Genomic DNA, 21,986 nt, shown 5'->3' with positions numbered 1-21,986 from the left:
CAAGTTGTCTGCAGTGAAGGCGAGCTGTCTGGAAGCTTCCACCCCTCCCTGCCGAGCAACTCCTAAAAATGTAAGTAAAAGAGGGCCAGGGGTGGGAGGTGGGAGGCCGGCGGGCACAGGGAGGGTTGCTGGCGCGCGTGGGACCCGGTGGGTGCCTTACCTCCCTTGGGCTGGGCCAGCTGGTGGCCCAGCCGGGTGGTCACCCTGCGCCGTTGCTGCCCCTTGCTAGCTACGCCTTGGCCGGTGCAGGGGGCGGCACCATGCATGCACGGTGTTCCCCAGCAGGGAAAGTCCTCAACTTATGACCGGTTAGGTAGTCCTCGACTTACGACTGGTTGGGGTTGCGGCATTAAAAAGGTTGAGAACCACTGCCTTAAGGCAACGGCGAAATTACATGAAGTCTATATTAATACAGCTCTTTGGGAAAGTGCAACATTTATAAATGTTTTATTCTTTTATAACTATTTGGGGAAGGAAGAAACAAATTTCAACAACATAACAATAATTAACTGAATGGGGGTTCAGTTATTAATTGACAATGCCCATGATGACCTCAAAAAACAAATCAAAACTTCATAAATTTTTAATTAAAGATATACCTTATAAATTTCATGTAACAATATTCACATCATTCTTTAAAATAATTGTTAAGAGATACACTGTATCTTATCAAAAAACTACCGCTTCTTTTTATGAGTAAATATTTATTTCTGAATAATCATTTTTAATATTGGCTTTTCATAGCATACTACAGCATAGTCACTTGTTCTTCTCAAACAATGTTATCCTATTGTTTTCCAGCGAGGTGCTGGAAAACAATAGGATAACTATCTTCAATCAGAAGCTCATTGCCATGCTTGTCTCTTCAAGTTGACATTTATTTGCCCATGTCCTAGTCTAAATTACTGGGCACAAATTGTCTTCTGAAAACCACCATTATGCACTTTCTACCTCCATTTTGAGCAATTTTGCAGTGAAATTTATAACAAAATGCATGTCCCTATTTGAGATAGCTATTTCTAAAATGACATGTTCTAAACTGGCTTCTCTAAAATTAAAGTTGAGATTCACTAGACATTTTCATGCAGTTATAAGTGAAAGGGAACACGAACCCCTTATAAGTACATTAAAGGAAAGTGATGCTTTGAAAAACTATTTAGGTATTATTGTAACTATTGATATTATTGTGAATCCAGAAATAGAAAAGTGGGATTGAAAGAGATAATTTAAAACACAGTTCACAATAGAAATGTATGTAATAGTAATAGTAGTAAAGTTGGAAGGGACCTTGGAGGTCATCTAGTCCACCCCCCTGCTCAGGCAGGAAACCCTACACCATTTCGGACAAATGGCTGTCCAGTCTCTTCTTAAAAACTTCCAGTGTTGGAGCATTTACTGCTTCTGGAGGCAAGCTGTTCCACTGATTAATTGTTCTCACTGTCAGGAAGTTTCTCCTTAGTTCTAGGTTGCTTCTCTCCTTGATTAGTTTCCACCCGTTGCTTCTTGTCCTGCCTTCAGGTGCTTTGGAAAATAGCTTAATTCCCTCTTCTTTATGGCAGCCCCTGAGATATTGGAATACTGCTATCATGTCCCCCCTTGTCCTTCTGTGTACATGTAAGCCACATTACATACAATAAGGGCTTTTTTTCTCATAGAACGCCCTGGATGGAACCTTATTGGGTAGGCAAGGTGGGTTATATGATGTGTGTGAGTTCTGGCACCTTTTTTTTTTTAGAAAAAAAGTACTGCCTACAATATAATATATATCTACATTATACTTTCATCTGCTGACTCATTCGTTGCTTTCTCTCCATTTTGGTTCTTTTCTTTACCAGAAAGCAACAAAGATGATTATTGAGGAAAAATAAGAACAATTCTACAATAATCTTTGATTTGCAGTTCCAAGAGATAACTCAAGAAGTTATCTCAGTTCCAGTAAGTCAAGTTGGGGCAAAGTCAGTGAAGAGATAACTGTTTTGTGTTTATTTCCAAGAAAACGTGGAAAGGGTCTTATAATTAATATCATTGTTAGCATATGGACAATCACCAGAATACATATGCACTTCCAATGTTTGTGAAACATGATCACATTATGGAATGGATTCAAATAGATTTTTTTTCTGTTCAATTGTGTCATATTCTTAGAAACTGCCCAGACAAATCCCTGCAGTTTTCTTGGCAAGATTTTTCAGAAGTGGTTTGTCATTGCCTCCTTCCAAGGCTGAGATAAAATGATTTCTTAAAGATGACACAGCTGGCTGTATGTCTAAGACAAAACTAGAACTCAATGTCTCCTTTTTTCACTCTGAAAACTTAACTCTTAACCACTACACCAAACTAGTTCTAATCGCATGTAGAGGCACTGAAATAAAAATTCCCGTTATATAGATCAAGAAAATAAGTCAATGTTAGGATCCAATTCTATATACTGCATTGCTTACAATGAGTTAGCATTGAACGACTGCTGTAATTCTAGCAAAAAAAAAAAAAAAATCTGCCACTTAGTAGCCCTCCAGATTTTTGTAACGAGATGCCTCCAAGAACATCCAAAGGAAACCAAACTCGGTAGACAGAGGACTTCAGCCTGCTTAGTAATGCTACCTGCGATTATAATCGTAAGGATGTAACTCCAACTGACGACATCGACTATATTTCCTGTTTAGGATATCGGCACCGTTGCCGTTAAGTCCTGCAAGAGCACCATGCCGGCGATCTGCAGCCATTATGATCCAGCTAGGAAAACCAAGACCCTCGTTCTTCTCCCCGTGCAGAAGCGCAGAGCTCTTTGGGTAAAGATCGGGGCTGTTTTGGCAGAGTGGTGGCGGTAGCTCCCTCTGCAGTTCCTGTCCAATCGCGGCGTGGCGAGCAGCAGCAGACATTTCCCTTCGCAGCCTTCCAGATCTGACACTGCTGCTATTGACTATCGGGGGCACGCCGTAGGAGGGAAGAGAGCCGCCCACGAACGGATTCTGGCCGAATCTACAGCGTTAAGCGAGCGGGGCGAAAGAGAACGTGGGCGAAAGCATGACCCTCAAAACCATCGCTTTCAGCCGCGGCTTTTCCGCGCTGCTAATGAGCAATATCTTAATAAGCTTGATCTGGGCAGCAAGGGCCCAACCGGCCGTCCCCTGCAAGGCCCCGCTCCAATGGGAGGGCCGCACGGTGGAGTACGACCACAGCAGCGGCAGGAATATCCGCGCCATGGTGTCTTATGACAATCCCAACCAGCGCCTCCGTATTCTGGAAGAAAAAAAGAGGTTCATCCCTTGCAAGAAGTAAGTTTCCCCTTGCTATCTTTCAGGTGGAGTTTAGGAAATCACTGCAATAGCCCTATCTAGCCACACACACAGTAAAGACTGGGGTGTTTTTTTTCAGCCTCGCCTTTCACGAGGCGGGGAATAAATCCTCTACCCAATCCCATGCGCCGCTTGGTCGCACCGGATCGGGGAAGCTTGCAAAACTTGCACACGCGCATATTGGATCATCCGCTAGTAGAGGAGGGAGTTTTGTGCAGGCTGGTAACAAATCCCGCTTACTTTTCCGTGGCGGGTGTGGTTTGCTGCAGTTCCGAAGACGCCCAACCCTAAAATGTTGGTTTATGGGTTCGCATAGGGTGTTGGCTCCAGGTGAGATTTTGAGAAAGCGGAATGAATACGCAATAGGTGGATCCCAACAGTGCAATTCAATAGCGCCCCACGCAATAGTGCCCCAAAGAATGTTTTGTAGTTGCGCGGGGGGGGGGGGGAAGCGCAAGAAGCAGCGGACGAACCTGGGACAAAGAAAGATATTGACCACCTCACCACGCCCGAATTTAGTTCCATGTTTGGTTAATATAATTACACAATAAAAATAATCGAGTGGCACTTGGTCATCGAGTGGATCATGATTATACTGTGTAGAATTCCAGCCTCTTTAAAGATACTTAATTCTCTTCCCGTGGTCTTTATTTGAGCCCTTATTGCCCCACCTAGTATTTGGCTATATTCAGAATAGTCTGTTCCATTTTCTTTTACGCTTTTTTCTATTTCTTTTAACTTCCCAGCATTTTGTGGTAACTGAACGTGTTGCTTGTGGCTATTCTCGAGGTGTTTCACCTTTCTTAGGCTTTTCATAAAGTTATGCAAATGTCTTTCTCCTACCTCCAACTGTGGTGTTAGTTTGCTTGTGCATGGTGTAATTTTGGCTTCATAACATTCTATTCCAAGCTTTCAGAAAATTAGAACTTAAAGAGGACAGGTATCAAGGAGGGCAGGTTGCCTACTCTTATAGATATGGAGAAGAGCATATTACAGCAGACAAAGCTTTTGTGGTAAGTTGAATTCTTTTTTCTGCAGAATTCACACCCTACTTTTTATATCTGGTTGCAAAACAGGAGACCCTTACTTGAACTGAGGAGTAAAAACTAGCATTAAAAATAGGAATCTTCTGTAAAGTAGATGTTATGCATTTTTTCTTTAAAGAGAAAGTTTTGAACTTATAAGGTAGCTTCTCTGCTTGCAGATGAATGCATTAGAAAAAATGGAATGATTTACATTATTCAATGTGGTCCATTGGCAAATAGAGATGAATTAAAATTAAAATGCATGGTGAAGAACTGGCATAACTACGGTATACACACAGATACATACCTACATTCATCCTCATCATCACCACAAATATTTTTATTTAATGATCAGAACAATAAAAGAGTTGGACAATAAAATTGCATGATAATAATATAGCATAATCAAAAACTGATTTAAAACTATTATTCAGTTATAATTCTAACAACATAAGTAACTCTGGGTATAGTATTTATTCTTTGTTACAAGAATAGCATTCTTGTAATTTGCATCTTTTGCTGCTGTGTCACAAAATTCAGCTACATTATATGTAATGTTAGACTTATTGTCTGAAAAGAGAAAATCAAGATAAAATTTAAGGAATCATCCTGGCATAAGTTCCAGCATGGGAGAGATGAGACATTGATGGCTACCTTTATAATAGAAGTAATGCAATAAAACATGCTGGTGGTTTCTATTGAATTTTAATTGTAGGGAAAGGGGGAAACTTTTCTAGAAAAAAGAACTTTGGCTAATCTATCATTGTAAATTATTGCAGGCAAAACATAGCATGGTTAAATATACACCTTAGATCTCATCTAGATATTCTGAATGCTTCTTGAGACCATGTGCAATTAAATACAGTTCATTCAAAGTAATCTGGTTTTAATAATCGGAAAGGCTTGTTTTTGTTCTAAGGACAAGAATTGGTTGAAGAGGCAAGTTTTTTTGAGTGTTAATAGATATCAGAACCCTGACATTGTTCTGTCAAAATTAGAGGTCAATCCTGTTGAGGAGAAATGAATTTGGTACAAGTGTAGATACACAAAAAATTGGTTGTAGGAACCTATTGTGGATGTTTTATAGAGGTTTGGGCTGATGTAAACATTAATTTTAGTTAATTTGGAGACTAGCAGCTCAGAAATTAGAAATTAATTAACTGAAACAATGCTAGTTTACAATGGAGAATTATCACCTCAAAAAGCACTCATGTTTATAAACAATAGAGAATAATTAGCTGTGACGATCCTTAATGTTCATTTTTTTTCATATGTATTTTATTCATGCAAATAAACATTTAAAGCATGGAAAAGTAATAATTCACATACAGAAGAGAAAAAAGTTTAGTTAATATACCCTTTAACTATATCTAACACATTAATACAATTATTGTGTTAGAGTTTTTAGCAATGGCCCACCAGGATACAAGGTAATTAAACACACTTTCAAAAGTAATTTCTGTGTTCAGATAATGACATTCAGGTCCAAGTTCAATTATATTTCTATAGCATTTTTATCTCATAATTGCTCTCCACAGAATTAAATAAAGTTATGTATAAAATGATGAACTTTTTATAATATGTGTGTACCTACTGTATGTGTCATTCCTTGCATGTGAGAATTGCAATGTGTTGGTAGGCAGGAAGAGTCAATGATGATTACAGAGGCCTTTCCTTTTCTTTCTCCACATGGGGAAAATGGCATACGTGCATTTTTTTTTCTTCTGGACTGATAAGAAGCAACACTGTTTAAAGTAGTTAAGCTTTTTAAAAGAAATAATATGTGAAAAAGTATCATTTTTCTTCAGCTATTTGTTTGAGGCTAAGTTACAAAAATTGTTTCCCATAAAAAAAAATCAAACAAAAATATAGCACATAGAAAAATAATCTCTGTTAACTGATTACAGTCTTGGCCAAAGGACTAACTATATGTTATTAGCCATATCTATAATAATAATAATAATGATGATGATGATGATGATAAAGTTGGAAGGGATCTTGGAGGTCATCTAGTCCAACCCCCTGCTCAGGCAGGAAACCCTATACCATTTTGGACAAATGGCTGTCCAGTTTCTTAAAAACTTCCAGTGTTGGCGCATTTACCGCTTCTGGAGGCAGGTTGTTCCACTGGTTAATTGTTCTAATTGTCAGAAAGTTTCTCCTTAGTTCTAGGTTGTTTCTTTCGTTGTTCCTTGTCCTGCCTTCAGGTGCTTTGGAAAATAGCTTGACTCCCTCTTCTTTGTGGCAGTCCCTGAGATATTGGAACACTGCTATCATGTCCCCCATCGTCCTTCTCTTCGTTAAACTAGACATACCCAATTCCAGCAACCTTTTTTAGCCTCCAGTCCCCTAGTCATCTTTGTTGCTCTTCTCTGTACACTTTCTAGAGTCTCAACATCTTTTTTACATCGTGGTGACCAAAACTGAATGCAGTATTCCAAGTGTGGTCTTACTAAGGCATTGTAAAGTGGTATTAATACTTCACGTGATCTTGATTCTATCCCTCTGTTAATGCAGCCTAGCACTGTGTTGGCTTTTTTGGCAGCTGCAGTACATTGCTGGCTCATATTTAAATGATTGTCCACTAGGACTCCGAGGTCGCTCTCACAGTTACTACTATTGAACAAGGTACCCCCTATACTATACCTGTACATTTGGTTTTTCTTGCCTAAATGTAGAACCTTACTTTTTTCACCAGTGAATTTCATTTTGTTAGATAGCGCCCAGTGTTCAAGTCTGTCCAGGTCCCCCTGTATCCTAAGCCTGTCTTCTGGAGTGTTGGCTATTCCTGCCAGCTTGGTGTCATCTGCAAATTTGATGAGTTCCCCATTAATCCCCTCGTCCAGATCGTTGATGAAGATGTTGAAGAGCCCTGGGCCCAGAACAGAGCCCTGGGGCACCCCACTACGCACTTCCCTCCATGTAGATGCGGTTCCATTGAGGACCACACGCTGAGTATGGCCGGACAGCCAGCTACGGATCCATCTGGAGGTGATGCTGTCTAACCCGCATTTTTCTATCTTTTCAAGTAGTAGGTTGTGGTCTACTTTGTCAAATGCCTTAGTGAAGTCCAAGTAAATTATATCCACAGCATTCCTCTGGTCCACTAATTTTGTCACTTGGTCAAAGAATGCAATAAGATTTGTCTGGCATGATCTGTTTTTGACAAACCCATGTTGGCTTTTAGTAATGACTTTGTTTGCCTCTAGGTGTTCGCTGATTCGTTGTTTGATTATCTTTTCCAGAATCTTCCCAGGTATTGAGGTCAGGCTGATAGGTCTGTGGTTTCCTGGATCCATTTTTTCCCTTTTTTGAAGATGGGAACTACATCAGCTCTTTTCCAGTCCTCTGGTAGTTTCCCAGTGCTCCAGGATCTTGAAAAATATAGTTCAGTGGTTCTGAGATCACATCTGCCAGTTCCTTAAGAACCTTGGGGTGTAATCCATCTGGTCCTGGTGATTTGAACTCGTCTTGGCTGGACAGGCTGGGCAGGCTGTACCAACTATACATTCTTTGAGCAATTTCCATCTTGGGACTGACTCTTAATTACAAATCCCATTAATAAATATATGTGGGAAAGACAGGCAATTAATTACAGTTATTTTATTATTATTCATAAGATTTGTTTTTATTAATTTATTTTGAATGGTTTCATACTCAAATCATATTTACTATAGGAGCATTGTTTCTCCCCCCCCCCCTTCAACTATGTCCAGTAATTAATGGATGGCATCTGCCAGGGGAGTCATTACAGTAGGGAGAAGAGTTGTTATGTTCTGTTTGCAGAAGTTCACTTGTATAACATTGATGTAGGCCATTAGTAGGATACACTTTGATAATGTACAGTGACTCAGCTCTGAAGTATGATTATATCTGGCACTACGTATAATCCTGTCTGTTTGAAAAGGCTATTTTGATTATTCTCTTCTGGTTCCTTAATATCATTTGACCTTCTGTTGATTCAGAGAGGACAAGATCTTGTCCAGCCAAGATTCACAGGATGTTGTCTCAGGATAGCTATCCAAAGAAAGTAGCATCTATTTTCATTAAGGACATTTGCAATGAATTTCAACTATTAACCTTTACCGAATGGCTTCATTTATTGATTTAGTCACCATCTTTCCTTGTATCAGTGTGACCATCATCCCTCACTTCTTTCCAGAGATAATGTGATATGTCTTCTGTCTGTCTGTTCAATTTCAACCATCCAAGGATGAAGAGCCCTCATCTTGCTGTGGGCTTTTTTGACTTTTTCAGTTTGGATCAGCCACAAGTTCATTGCTTGGGTAGAATATTAATACTGTGTTTTAGTACATTTATATTGGACTTAAAAAGGGTTATAATCAAAGGAAATATAATGAAATTAATAAAACGTAACAAAAAGCAAAATCAAGAATAATAAGGTAACTTATTTTTCCTACACCTCTGTAGAAAATGGCTAAAAGTTTGTTGTTTTATTAAATTAATTCCATTTTGGGGGAAATATACACAAAGTACTACTTAGCAGTGACCTTTTAGTATACATATACTAAATATATATATAATTGTGGAGCAGTTATGTAGCTCAGCATTGAAATGTTTGTCTAACTGTCTATATGGTTTAGTAAAAAAAGGATATATCAGCTATGTGGGACTTTGGCATATAACTAAATAATTACATAAAACAAGTAAGAATTGACTTGTGAAGATTTTAAAAGCATAAATTGTGGAATGCTAGTATTCTTTCCAGCAAGAAGTTAAGAAAACAGTATTTGGCCACTGATAAAAACGTTTTACATTTACAAGTACAGACTGCCAGCTAAGGCAGCCTCCCCAAATGGCTCCATTCATAAGTAAAGGAATGCTACAGACAAAATCCATTTAGGAGAAAAATACTTCAAAATCCCTTGCAGCAAAACTTACAGCTAACAATAGCAGAGCAATAGAAGCTAACAGGAGACATCAGCCAAACAGAAATTGCCAAACACTCCTTAAGAACACAATGCCCACATTGCACAAATCCCAGAACTTCAAAGTCACAAAAGTACATAAAAATCCTTCCACTCTCCATCTCCCTCCCTCCCCTGTGCCTCACCTCCAGCCATTGCTGCCTTTTTTCATTCCTCTTGCATTTCTTGCCTGTTTGCTGCTGCCAGCACAGGTGGCTGCCACAGCAGTTGGAGATTGGCTCATGGCCGGCCTGTTTGATCTCCTCCTCCTCCTCCTCCTCCTCCTCCTCTCCGGTGCAGCTAGAGCTGACTCCGCTTCCTCCCAAGGCTGCTTCTTTTTTTCTCTCTCTCTCCCCCCTCCAAACTGCCTCCTTTTATAGCCTCTCCTGTCTCTGCCCCTCCTCCTCCTTTCTAATGGGGGAGGGTGAGCCAGAAGTGAGCCTGGGGCCTTTGCCTTGCCCCAGCCACTCTGCAGCTCCAGAGGACTCTCTCACAGTAAGTCCTTGCCTGCGCTGGCTCTTTCCCTCCCCCACTACACTTGCTAGGCAGGGCTGTGTACCACCTGTCACTCGTTAATGTACCACAAGTGGTACGCATACCACCGGTTGAAAAGCCCTATTCTAAGTTATGTTAACATTATTTGAACAAGAACCTTACTCCACTTTTTCTTTCTTTTTCAGATTTTTTGAATACATATATCTTTATAAAGATGCAGTGATGTATCAGATTGAACAAGAAACAAAACTGTGTTCCAAGATTTCTTTGAGTGAGCCATGGGATCCTTATGACATTCCTGACAACTCAACCTATGAAGATCAGTACTACATCGGAGGACCAGGTGACCAAATTATGATCCAGGAATGGTCTGACAGAAAGCCAGCTAGGAAACGTAAGCATTATATTATTATTTTTCAATCCTAAATGGGATAATTTGTTCCCATATGAACAGCATCATAATTATATTGTTATCGTTGTTAGGTGATTATCAGCAAATATACAAAAAATATGCTAAATATGTTTTATGTTCTCATTTTATGTAAGCATTGACTAATTCAAATATGGATTTAAAAATATTTTCTAGTCTTAATTTTGAATATATCCCTAGATTTCAGTTTTAAAAACAACCTGCCAGCAGGGCACCTACAAAACATTATAACATTGTTTCTCCTAGACTTGCAAAATGTTTAGAGTTTAGTTAACCTAATTCATAGGATGGGAGACATGGCTTGCCAGATGCTGCTGCCTATTTTACAATACACGGCCAAAATACAATTATTCTTAAAAATTCACAGTTCTCCAAATTTGTTAATATACTTAATCAATTATAAAAAGTTGTTTAGCCCATTATATATGTTTATTCAGGTATAAATGTCACAGTATTCAAGCATTAACCTGTAGATTTTGAACAGACCTGGATATTTAAAACACTCAAGTTTGTAAGGGAAGTCAGTTTGGTATAATATTTAAGACACCACGCTAGAAACTAGGAGATGATGTCTTCTAGTCCCATTTTAGGCTTAAAATTAACTGGGTGATCTTGGGATAAGAGATAAAATAAGATAACATTTATTGTCATTTTTTTACTGTGGGCACAACGGCACACATCAAAAATGAAATTTAGTTGCCCACTCTCAAAGTGAAACACATACATGAAACACACCTAACATACTATGTACAACATAGAGCCGAGGTGGCGCAGCAGTTAGAGTGCAGTACTGCAGGCCACTTTAGCTGACTTTGTTCAGCAGGTCAGCGGTTCAAATCTCACCGGCTCAAGGTTGACTCAGCCTTCCATCCTTCCGAGGTAGGTAAAATGAGGACCCAGATTGTTGGGGGCAATGTAAAATATATATACATTGCTTACTGGTGTACACCGCTTAGAGAGTGCTTGCACTTAAAGCGGTATATAAGTCTCATAAATAAATAAATAAATAAATAAACATATGTATAGACCCACACCCCTACATATATATATAGCAAATAAATATTAAATACTATCCATCTTGAATATATCACAGAAGGAGGAAGCTTGAGAGTTCATAAGGTTAATGCTAAATGGCAGTGGTGGCGAACCTATGGCATGGGTGCCAGAGGCAGCACCTAGAGCCCTCTGTGGGCACGCGTGCCGTCGCCCCAGTCCTAGGCCTTCCGCTGGGTTTTATAAAACCTTTTCACTTTAGGCCTCTGCCACTATGTGCAAAAAAAAAAAGGTTCAATCAGTCAATTTCAACTTCTCGCGGAAAAAAAGATCTTGCAAAGTTGGAATTGATTTATTGAACTTTTTAGTCCCACCCAGTCTGCCGTTACCACTGTGGCCATGCCCATCCAATTGGCCACACCCAGCCAATGGGCCACAGCCACCCGGCACTCGACGATGCATAAGTGGGTTTTGGGTTGCAGTTTGGGCACTCAGTCTCTAAAAGGTTCGCCATCACTGCTATATGGAATGAAATTATGGCTGAATCTGGATGTTCTGCTATGGATACCATGAAGCCTCCTCCCAGAAGGTAACAAGGAAAACAGGTTATGAAGAGGATATGTAGTGTTCCAGATAATCTTACGGACCCTGCTCAAGCAATGCTTCTGTGCTATGTCCTGGATGGGAGGGAGGAGCTGCTAATGATCTTTTCGCTATTCTCACCACTCTCTGTACCACCTTCCTGTCTAAAGCAGTCATGCTTCCAAACCAGACTGTTATGCTGTATGACAGTATGCTCTCGATCGATCCCCTGTAGAAAGTAGTCAGGACAGGGAAAGGAAGATGTGCTTTTCTCATGCGACGCAGAAAACACAGGGACTGCTGTGCCCGCTTCATCGGTTTCTCACTGTTGAGCGACCAAGCCAGCCTACTCGTTAGCTGCACACCCAGGAATTTGATGCTGGTAACCATTTCCACAGATGAATCATTAATGCACAGAGAAGTGTGGCTGTGCCTGCCTTTTGTGAAATCGACAACGATCTCTGGTTTTTCCAGTATTTAAAACTAGGCTGTTTTCCTTATACCAGTTCACCAACTCCTCAACCTCCTTGCGGTAAGCTTCCACCTTGTCATCCTGAATAAGGCCCACTACTATTGTATCATCTGCGAACTTCACAGTATGGTTGGTGGCAAACCTAGCACAACAGTCATGGGTCAACAGGGTGAACAACAGGGGACTTAAGATGCAGCCCTGAGGAGAACCTGTGCTCAAGAAAATGGTACTAGAGGTATTTGTCTCAACTTGCACATATTGAGGCCTGTTGGTAAGAAAATCAAGAATCCAGTTGCACAAAGGAGTGTTTAAGCCTAAAAGGCCCAGTTTGTCTACTAGATGGTGGGGAATTATTGTGTTAAATGCCAAACTGAAGTCAAACAACAAACGCACGTGAGTATTTCTTTCCTCTAAGTGCTTCAAGCTCAGATGGAGAACGGAAGAAATAGCACCCTGCGTAGAACGATTTGGTCAGTAGGCAAAGTGAAACTGGTCAAATCTTGGTGGGAGGCTAGATACAATAATGTCCTTTATCTGTTACTCAAAGCATTTCATGATGGTGGATGTCAGTGCAACCGAACGGTAATCATTGAGGCCTATAATTGTGGACTTTTTTGGCACTAGCAAGATGATGGCTGTCTTAAAACACGATGGAACCACTGCCTGCTGCAATGAGAGGTTGAAAATATCTGTGAGAACACAAGCTAGCTCCTCTGCACATTCCCTGAGGACACGTCCAGGGATGTTATCTGGGCCTGCTGCTTTCCAAATGTTAACTGTCTGCAGTGTTTTCCGGACAGAGGTGACATCAAAGCTTAGCACTTGCTCATCAGGATGGGGCACAGCTTTCCTAGCAGGAGTGCTATTTGATGCCTCAAATCTACCCCAAAATGCATTCAGTTTATTTAGGAAGTCTGTGTCATCCTTGCATCTCGATGGAGCCACCTTATAATCCGTAATGGCCTGGATCCCTTGCCACATTCACCTGGTGTTTGTTGGGTCCTGAAAAAAGTTCTGAATTTTCTGGCAATGGGCTTGCTTTGTACTTTTTATGGCACTTTTCAGATTTGCTCTGGCTGTTCTAAGTGCCAACATGTCATCAGATTTGAAAGCCACATTCCGTGCTTTCAGCATCTTGCAGAGCTCATAATTCAGCCACGGTATTTCATTCGCCCTCACAATAATGCTTTTCAGGACATAGATATCTTCTATGCACTTTTGGATATATGCAGACGCCATGATGGCATACTCCTCAACATTTGTATGTTGGTTATCAGTAGCTGCTTCCTTAAACATGCCCCAATCTATGCACTCAAAGCAGTCTTGTAATGCTTCTATCACTCCCTCTGTCCAAACCCTCACCTGCTTTACTGTAGGTTTCACTCTGACTAATAAAGGTTTATATGCTGGAATAAGCAGCACAGAGAGATGGTCAGAGGAGCCCAGATGAGGGCGGAGGATAGCTTTGAAAGCCTTCTTGATGTTGGAATAAGCAAGATCCAGTGTATTGTCCCTTCTGGTTACAATGTCTATATATTGATGGAAATGTGGCAGGATAGCTTTTAAATCCACTTGGTTAAAGTCTCCCACTGCAATAAATGCACCCTCTGGGTGAATAGTTTGTAAGTCACTGATGGTATGACAGAGAACCTTCAGGGCCTCTTCTCTGCTTGCATCAGGGGGGATATACACAGCTGTGATAATGGTAACAGAGAATTCTCTAGGTAGAAGGATCTACATTTGATGATCAGAAGCTCCACATCTGGGGAGCACAGACTTGAAACCCCCTTGGCATTATTACACCATCTGTCATTTATATAAAAACAGACACCTCCTCCCCGGGATTTGCCACTAAGAGTAAAACTCCTGTCCAGCCGAAATGTTGAAAATCCCATCAAGCTAACAGCACTATCTGGGACAGAGGGCTTTAACCAAGTTTCTGTTGCAATAATGACACAGCAATTTCTCACCATCCACTTTGTTGTTAAATCCAGCCTCAAGTAATCCTTTTTTGGTTCTAAGGAGCAAGCATTTGCAAACAAAATAGATGGAAGAGACACTCTGTATGGTCTAGCTTTTAGCCTAGATCAGGGGTAGGCAACCTCGGCTCTTTTATGACTCGAGGACTTCAACTCCCAGAATTCCTCAGCCAGCATGGCTGAGGAATTCTGGGAGTTGAAGTCCACAAGTCATAAAAGAGCTGAGGTTGCCTACCCCTGGCCTAGATGTTAAACCTCTGCATTTTCCACATTTCCTCTTATGGTCACACCTCCTTTTCTTCCAAAGATGATCAGCAATGAAGGGAAATTTCCCAGCTGCAATGGCTGCTCCTCCACTCTGTCCCTGTGGCTCGAGATACTGCCTTCGCTGCTCAAAACACTGAGCACGATGCTGTTTCCATCTCCAGCAACTTTCTTTCTTCCTCCCTGCTCCTCCAGACATTGCAGCTGATCTCTCACCCTCCTGTCAGCTGCCAGCAACTCCGTCCTTGATTTTCTCCTCTGTAGTAATCTGAGGCCAGGCAGACTCTCCTGAACAGATTTCTCCACCGTTCCTTTCACGCTGAATTTCTTCATCTCCAATATGGATTGACGTTCGTATGAAAGTTTAGCAGCCCAACTCAGCTTAGTTGTCCCTATTTCTGAAAAGTGTTTCAGTCTGGATCATTCATTTCCCTCCCTAACCCCCACACTTTTGAGAGCTGAAGCAGGCGCAGCCAAGCAAGGTGCCGCCATGCAAGTAATAAAGAAGGGCCAGTCATTCTCTTAGCCCTAGCAAGGAGGCAAAGGCAAATCACATCCAAAATTACCAAGGAAATTGCAGGGATTTTTCCAGGCACTACAGTAATCAACACTGACTTGAATGCATTAAAAATTTGTTTAGAAGAGGGAACTATTTGGTGCTTTTTTTTAATCTAGTGATGCTCTTACCAACTTCCCACTCTTGTGTTAGAATATCATTTAACTCTGAAGTCACTCACTGCAGAATAACTGCATCAAAACCAATGAAACTAATTCCTAGAATTAGTGGGCTTAAGAATGATTGTATTAATCCTTCATTTGTGGTCAGGAAAATTGAAATTATTTTTTAATTATATTATTGTCTTATTATAATTGACTTTGAAAACTTAAAATCATGCTTTTCTCTAGAAGCAGTAAGAATTTGTGCTTTTTTCATTACAGTCGAAAATTGGGTGGGAGTTTACACAGTCAAGGATTGTTATCCAGTTCAGGAAACCTACACCAAGAACTACAGCGTGACAACCTCTACTCGTTTTTTTGATCTCAAGCTTGGGATAAGTGACCCATCTGTTTTCATCCCTCCCAGCACTTGCCAGACAGCTCAGTCAGAAAAGATGACTTATGTATGCTGATAGTAGATCTTGGCTTCTACAGTACATATGTAAGCTCAATATGTATTATTATTAACTAGCTGCTAATGTCTAATGTGACTGTTGCACTTTGCAGAATGCAGGTTCTAACAGACTAGAAAAAGGGGATAAACTCATATCTTTTGAGGCATGTTATTCTAAATGTATTCTCATATTCTATAACTGTAAGCAAATGATCATTCATATTTATTTGTTTTAGCTGCTAACATCCTCTGGCAGAAGCTTTTCTGTTTTTTCAAGGGGTATAATATATTTCTAAAACCATATTAAAATACGAAATGTGTTAATTTTAGAGAGCTGGGAAAAGTACATGTAGTAGATAAGTCTTACCATAAGATGGCATCCAAAGGTGCTTTTTAATGAGGCAACTGGATTTTCTTGTTTTCTTTGAAGACATTTTGTTTCTCATCCAAGAAGCTTCTTCAGCTCTGACTGGATGTCAGAAATGGAAGGATTTATATTTCTTGCAGACAGCTGGTCATTTGCATTATTTTAGAGAATTGTTAAAGCCACTTGCAGGTTTGTCTGTCCTCAGGGTCACCTGAGAAATGCAAATGGGTGTGGAACCTTCTTGGAACAGCCGAAAGAACTGTGTTGTAGACTGTAGATAGATGATAGCATATCCCCCCCCCCGTCTGTTGAGAGAGGGCTGTTCAATTTTGACATAGATGGGCTCTTTGACCCTTCTTTCAAACTAGTGGCCTCTCTGTCCAAAACGTGGACTCAAAGAGAAAAAAGAAATCCAGTTGTCTCTTGAAAAAGCACCTTTGGGACAACCATGACCTGGATGACTGAGAATCCCCATAGCCATAAGATGGTACATTGTAGTAAAATAATTTTCTGAAAGCTGCTATAGTGAATGGATGATTCTCTTGTTATTTATTTATTAAATAGATTTCTATGGCAGCCTAACTCAGACATAATGACTCCAGATATCATACATCATTAAACAAACAACAATATAAAAAACCCAGGAGACATGTTCCCAGTGGCGGTAACAAATGCAATCGTATAGAGCCACTGACAGGCCCTGAATCGGTCTGGGGTCCCCAGGTCTGCTGATAGAGCTATATCTTGAGGGCTTTCTGGAAAAGTAGCAAGGAGGGGGTTAACTTTATTTCCAAAGAAATGATGTTTCAGAGGAAGGAAGCTACTATAGAAAAGGCCCTTCTAGGTCCTGTTTGGTGAACCTCCTTAACAGATGGGACCCACAATATATTCTGCCTTTCCACTTTGGTTGGCCAGATAGATGAAAAAGTTTTCTGTGAAGATTCATTTAAAACAGGGTCCCCAACCTGTGGACCGTGGCCCACTACCAGGCTGTGGCCTCTTGAAAGAGCCGCATGACTTGCTCTCCCTTACTGAGAGTCACGCAGGCGCTAGCCCTATCCTGAGCATCGCCCGGAGGCTAGCCCCAACCCAAGCATCGCCCAGGCACTAGGCCCGTTTCTAGTGTCACGGCGCTAACCCTGTACTTAGCACTGTGCAGGCACTAGCCCCGCCCTTGTTTGCATCGCATACACGCATGCAGCCCCATGCCTTCCCCTTCCTTTCCCTCCGGGCCACCAACCTAGAAAGGTTGGGGAGCTCTGTTTTAAAGTTTAGGACAGCGGTGTCAAACTGCTGGCTTGTGGGCCATTGTATCATATGGAGGCCATGCCCACCCCAGCTCTGGCAATACAAAAAAACTTGCAATATATCATGACACATCACGTGATGTGATAAGTTTGACACCTGTGGTTTAAGTAAATTGCTGTGATATAGAGAATGAGAAACTATATATAAATCTTTTTCCATATGAAAAGTTGTATCTGATGCTTTTCTTGTGTTCATAATTACTATTAAAACATGTACAATGTCTTGTCAGAAAACTTGGCAACATATAAAACACTTCTTACGAATTATGCAATGTATAGTTATTATTCTGATAGTCCAGAAGAGAAGTAAATATAGTGAAAATTATTGTTATGTCAGCAGGATTAAGAGTAGTCACCAGAGTCACCATTGTTAGTTTTGGAAATGGAAATATTTAAGAAGAAAAAAGTTTTAATGGATGATACAAAGGTCTGCTTGTTATATAATCAAAATTAAATTACAGATACTTTTCAAATTGTAACAATTCACTTAGCAATGGTTCAAAGTTATAACATCCTCGCCAAAAGTACTTATGACCTGATCCCAAAGTTATGTATGTTGCAGCACCACAGCGGTCGTTCATGTTTCCTGCCTATTTTCCCCCAATTATGCCCTACCGGGTCTCTGCAGGCACTGGCCAGCTTTGGTAACCCACCGTATTCCACATGCTCTTCCTCACCACCGCTCAGTTGTGTTTGGAAGATTTCCAGAGCTCAAGATGTCGATATGAAATAGTTTTCCTTAGATCTAATGTTCTTACATACGATTCCGTCCTCTTTGGAAAAGTATTTCTCAGAGAAGACAAGCGTATGCAAGAACGTGAGATTTATTATGTTCCTGCAGGCTTTATTTTGGCCCAGCCTGGGTGCTGCCATGTGTTCCCTCTGCATATTTTCATCAACAGTTCCTAAACAGCTAAAGCAGTAACACAGTTGCCAGGGACACCTGCATACTTGCAGCAGGCCAGGTTGATGCAGATCTGGCTGTCCTGAGGAGGGTTCCTTCGCTTGGAGTGACCCTTGCGGTCCTCAGGCACCTTCCTGCTTGCCAGATCTCCATCAGAGTGTGCCCGGCAAGCAAGGGGTGCAGAGCAGCCAGCATACCAAGCTCTCCAGGTCTGCAGTAGCACAATTGGTAAGCGCAAGCCCGGCCTCTCCCATTCCCCACTGAGCCCCAGTCTCTCTCAAGTGGGCATGGCCCTGCCCTGCCACTTGCTAGAGTGCCAAACCTGCCTGGATCTCGCTAATTGCACCGCCACACAAAGGAAAACCTTGGGTGGCTGGAAGCAGTGGTCTTGTCTCTGCACTAGGCTCCCATGGTCTTCCCCACTCCTGAGGTACCCTATGTGCTCTTAATAACCTGTGCATTTGATTTGTGAATACATTGGGGAGAGGAGGAATGGGCTCATTCCTTTATCATGATCCAGTTTACAAATCCTTAGGTTATACATGTAATTGGCAGGCTCCATTACAGTCATAATTCCAGGATTACCTGTAAAAATAACAGACATATATAAAATATGTGTTAATACTCTGATTATAGTCTTTTGCACCCCGGAAAAATATATATTATAACCCTAATCATTTTGCAGTTGACTAGTGGTGATTCAATCACTGCCAGTTGTGTTCAAGCAAAGCCCCTGATATTTTGAATTTACAGCCAAGGCACCGTATCACTTTTGGTATTGTCTTTGCTTTCTTTTGCTGCAGTTGTTCTGTAGATATTTGATTCTCTCCAATTCTTTTTTTTGTTGTTGTTGCTCTGTTGTCTCCATTATTAGTGTCCACTATCCAGACCTTTTTATCTTATCAACAGTTGTTAAGTCTGGGATGTTATGTGCTTGTCTTTTTGAACTCTGAAGTCCCAGAGCACTTTAGCATCTTCACTTTCTTTTTATTATTATCCCCCCAGTTTTTGTTTATAGGCTGTATCTCTTTTCTATTCTTCATTTGATTTTTCTTATAGACTAGTTTGGTCTCTTTATATTTATAGGCTAATCTTTAATTAGAATATAACAGTGATAACTTTGATATCAGCACAGCCTTGAAGAGGGTTTCCCAACTATTTTTCTTCCATGTTAGATGACTTGTAAACCAGGGATTCTCAGTGTGCAACTTGAAAAAGTAGTTCATACAATTCTTGTGTTTTGATTTTAGTTATTTTTGTTCATGTTGTAAGATTGTATAATGTACTGATTCCTTCTGAAAATTTGTGAAGTGGTAAATCTAGAAAATCTGCTTATTAATTCAGAAATGTCAAAAATGAGACATTTTTATGCATAATTTGCTAAGGTCTTTTAAAGATACATTTATTCCCATATTGAAAGATGAAAGCACCTCTATTGTTATTCTCCTCTATTAATAAAGAATAATGCAGTCCAAGGATGATTTGAAATTTAATTTTAATTTCTCCATAACTATTTCTTCAATAATTGGTCAGGTATTCCAGTTGTTCTTTCTACTCTGATGTACTTCTACTTATTAATTCATTGTTGGAACAACTAATTTTATTGTGAGACTTATGTTTACATGCTGTTTTATTTTTACTATAAATATTAGATACATGGGGGGAAGTCTTGTAATCACAGAAAATCTTGATGAAATTAAAAGGGGGCTATACATACAAATGTCTTTACAAATAATTGTAACTCTGTACGGAATTTGTAATTATGGAGAAAAGCCTTTGGTTTTCATTCAACTTGTACAGTTTTGAGACAAGGTGATCTGGTGCTCATATTCATTGTAATTCTGTGAATTTGTCATTCACAGGTGGAATGTATGGAAAGGGAAGATTTCCATCTTCTCCTGAGGTCAAATACATAAAGGGCTTGTCACTTTATTTACCATCTGGAGCAGTTAGAAAAATATGTATTTAATACAGGGGTGCCAATATTTTATATTAGTGCTGTGCATGCATTCACAAGCGTTGTTTTGTGCCTTGCTTAATCACTACAACACTGCTATTAATTAAACAACTACATTTGTTGTTCTGTTTTAAGAGTTTCTTGAATTATTCAACTTCTGAAAACAGTGGTATTATTTTTAGGCTTTTGTGAAAGATGGAAGAAAAACATGACTACTTTAATTAGTAGGGGAGAATGCATTGGGTGAAGCTTAAACCCCTACTTCAGAATGACTTTTGAAGCATGCACAGCCCTATTACTGTGTTCTTTCCCTGAAAATAGACCTGGTCTTATTTATTTTTTTGCCTCCAAAAAAATGGAAGAAGCAAAAAGTTGAGAATACAGAAAAGAGTTGCAATGGAATGTGAAAAGAAATATATATTTCTGTGAGCGAAATAAGCCATGATGTGGTCTTAGAAGGTTAGATATTATTTAACTGAAAAAAACTATAAAAGCATAGATAAGTTTCTTAAGTGATATGGTCAAAATATACAGGATGCTCTAAATAAAATTGTGATGCTAAAAGTCTTTGAAATAAATCTGACTCATTTTTATGACAATTTTTTATCATCCTTGTTTAAGCATCATCTGGGCCATTAAGCGAATTAAAATCAAGCTTGCTGTTTGCTTCTGTTCATTAAGGACCTCCACTATCATTAAGTAAATCAAAAGGCTCGAGAATTTGCAGGGTTCCCTGGCATGTTGCTCCCAGAGGGAATTGCTGCTGCTGTTCATTAGCTGGCACCCAGCTAGGCGCCCAGACCAACAGTGGGATGGTGGTGAATTTGCAGGGCTCCCAGGCATGCAGCCCCACAGGGAAGGGGTGTTGGTCTTACCTGAACATCTCAGCATGATGATGGAGACTCCACTAGTGGGTTGTCTTAATCTTCCTGCTCCAATCAGATTAAGTCAGAGTTAAAATTACGCCTCCCTTTGTCCCCATGCCCCAGTTTAAGACTGAGTCGGTGTACAGACATTAGTCCATGCATCTGCGTTCCTCTCATTGGAATCCGGACCAACTGACCTTATCTGAGAGAGGGTGGAGTCTCCATCATCATGCTGAGAAAAGGCGTTCAATGCCCCTTCTCCAGCATGATTGGATGGAGACTCCACTAGTGGGACTTACCAAAGCCCTATGTCCCTAAGGGAGGGAGTCAGTTTGGGCCTGTGATGTTCTAGATGTTAATACTCTCTGCAAAACTCTGCGCCCAAAGGAGGCATCTAAGGATGCATATTTGTCAATCTTGTAGTGACGGATGAAGGACGAAGGGGAGGACCATGTGGCCGCCCTGCAAATCTCCCCTATAGATGCTTGTGTCGCCTAGGCTGCGGAAGTAGCGGCACCTCTGGTGGAATGGGCCATAATATTTCTAGGGACGGGTAATGATTGTGTCCTGTATGCCAGGGCAATGCAAGCCCTGACCCACCTCTCTATAGTCGATGAAGAGATCTTCTGGCCTTTAGCCGAAAGTTGAAAGGAAATAAACAAGGCCTCAGATTTACGGAAGGCCGCAGTCCGACTGATATAACATTGTAAAGCCCTGCAGACATCCAGTGTACTCCACTGACTCTCGTTGTCCTGGGATTGTTCAGGACAGAAGTCTGGTAAGACAACCTCCTGAGATCTATGGTACAGGGAGTTGACCTTGGGCACAAAGGAAGGGTCAAGTCTGAGGACTACTCTGTTTGGGAAGAAAATGCAAAGGTCCTCTCTGACTGAAAGAGCGGCCATTTCCGAAATTCGCCTGGCCGATGTGATTGCCACGGGGAATGCCACCTTCATGGATAACAGATCAAATGAACATGTCTCCATAGGTTCAAAGGGGGGAGCAACTAG

General features: G+C 40.6%; 2 protein-coding genes across 3 annotated transcripts in view; both read left to right on the top strand.

Annotated features, from left to right (window-relative positions):
* The first annotated feature begins 1,561 nt into the window (after positions 1-1,561).
* Positions 1,562-20,674, top strand: EPDR1 (ependymin related 1). 2 transcript variants are annotated; one of them, XM_039336760.1, is made up of 4 exons: positions 1,562-3,275; positions 9,930-10,138; positions 15,404-15,623; positions 20,016-20,674. In XM_039336760.1, the coding sequence occupies exons 1-3, from the start codon at positions 3,025-3,027 to the stop codon at positions 15,592-15,594; spliced, it is 651 nt and encodes a 216-aa protein (XP_039192694.1). In that variant the 5' UTR covers positions 1,562-3,024; the 3' UTR covers positions 15,595-15,623; positions 20,016-20,674. The 2 variants fall into 2 exon arrangements, with proteins under 2 accessions (XP_039192694.1, XP_039192693.1); XM_039336759.1 differs by having other exon boundaries at positions 1,566-3,275; positions 15,404-20,674.
* The window catches only part of STARD3NL (STARD3 N-terminal like), a 145,358-nt gene continuing 133,391 nt past the window's right edge, over positions 10,020-21,986 (top strand). The window contains exon 1 of the mRNA XM_039336752.1: positions 10,020-10,138. The gene's annotated coding sequence lies outside the window, so the exon portion shown is untranslated. The remainder of the gene's footprint in view (positions 10,139-21,986) is intronic.

Source organism: Crotalus tigris, unplaced genomic scaffold (genome assembly GCF_016545835.1).
Source record: "Crotalus tigris isolate CLP2741 ecotype Arizona unplaced genomic scaffold, ASM1654583v1 scf7180000017666.379230911805:20528666, whole genome shotgun sequence".
NCBI classification, from domain to species: Eukaryota; Metazoa; Chordata; class Lepidosauria; order Squamata; family Viperidae; genus Crotalus; species Crotalus tigris.
Note: the sequence above shows the minus strand (reverse complement) of the source record. Positions and strands in the feature narration are given on the sequence as shown.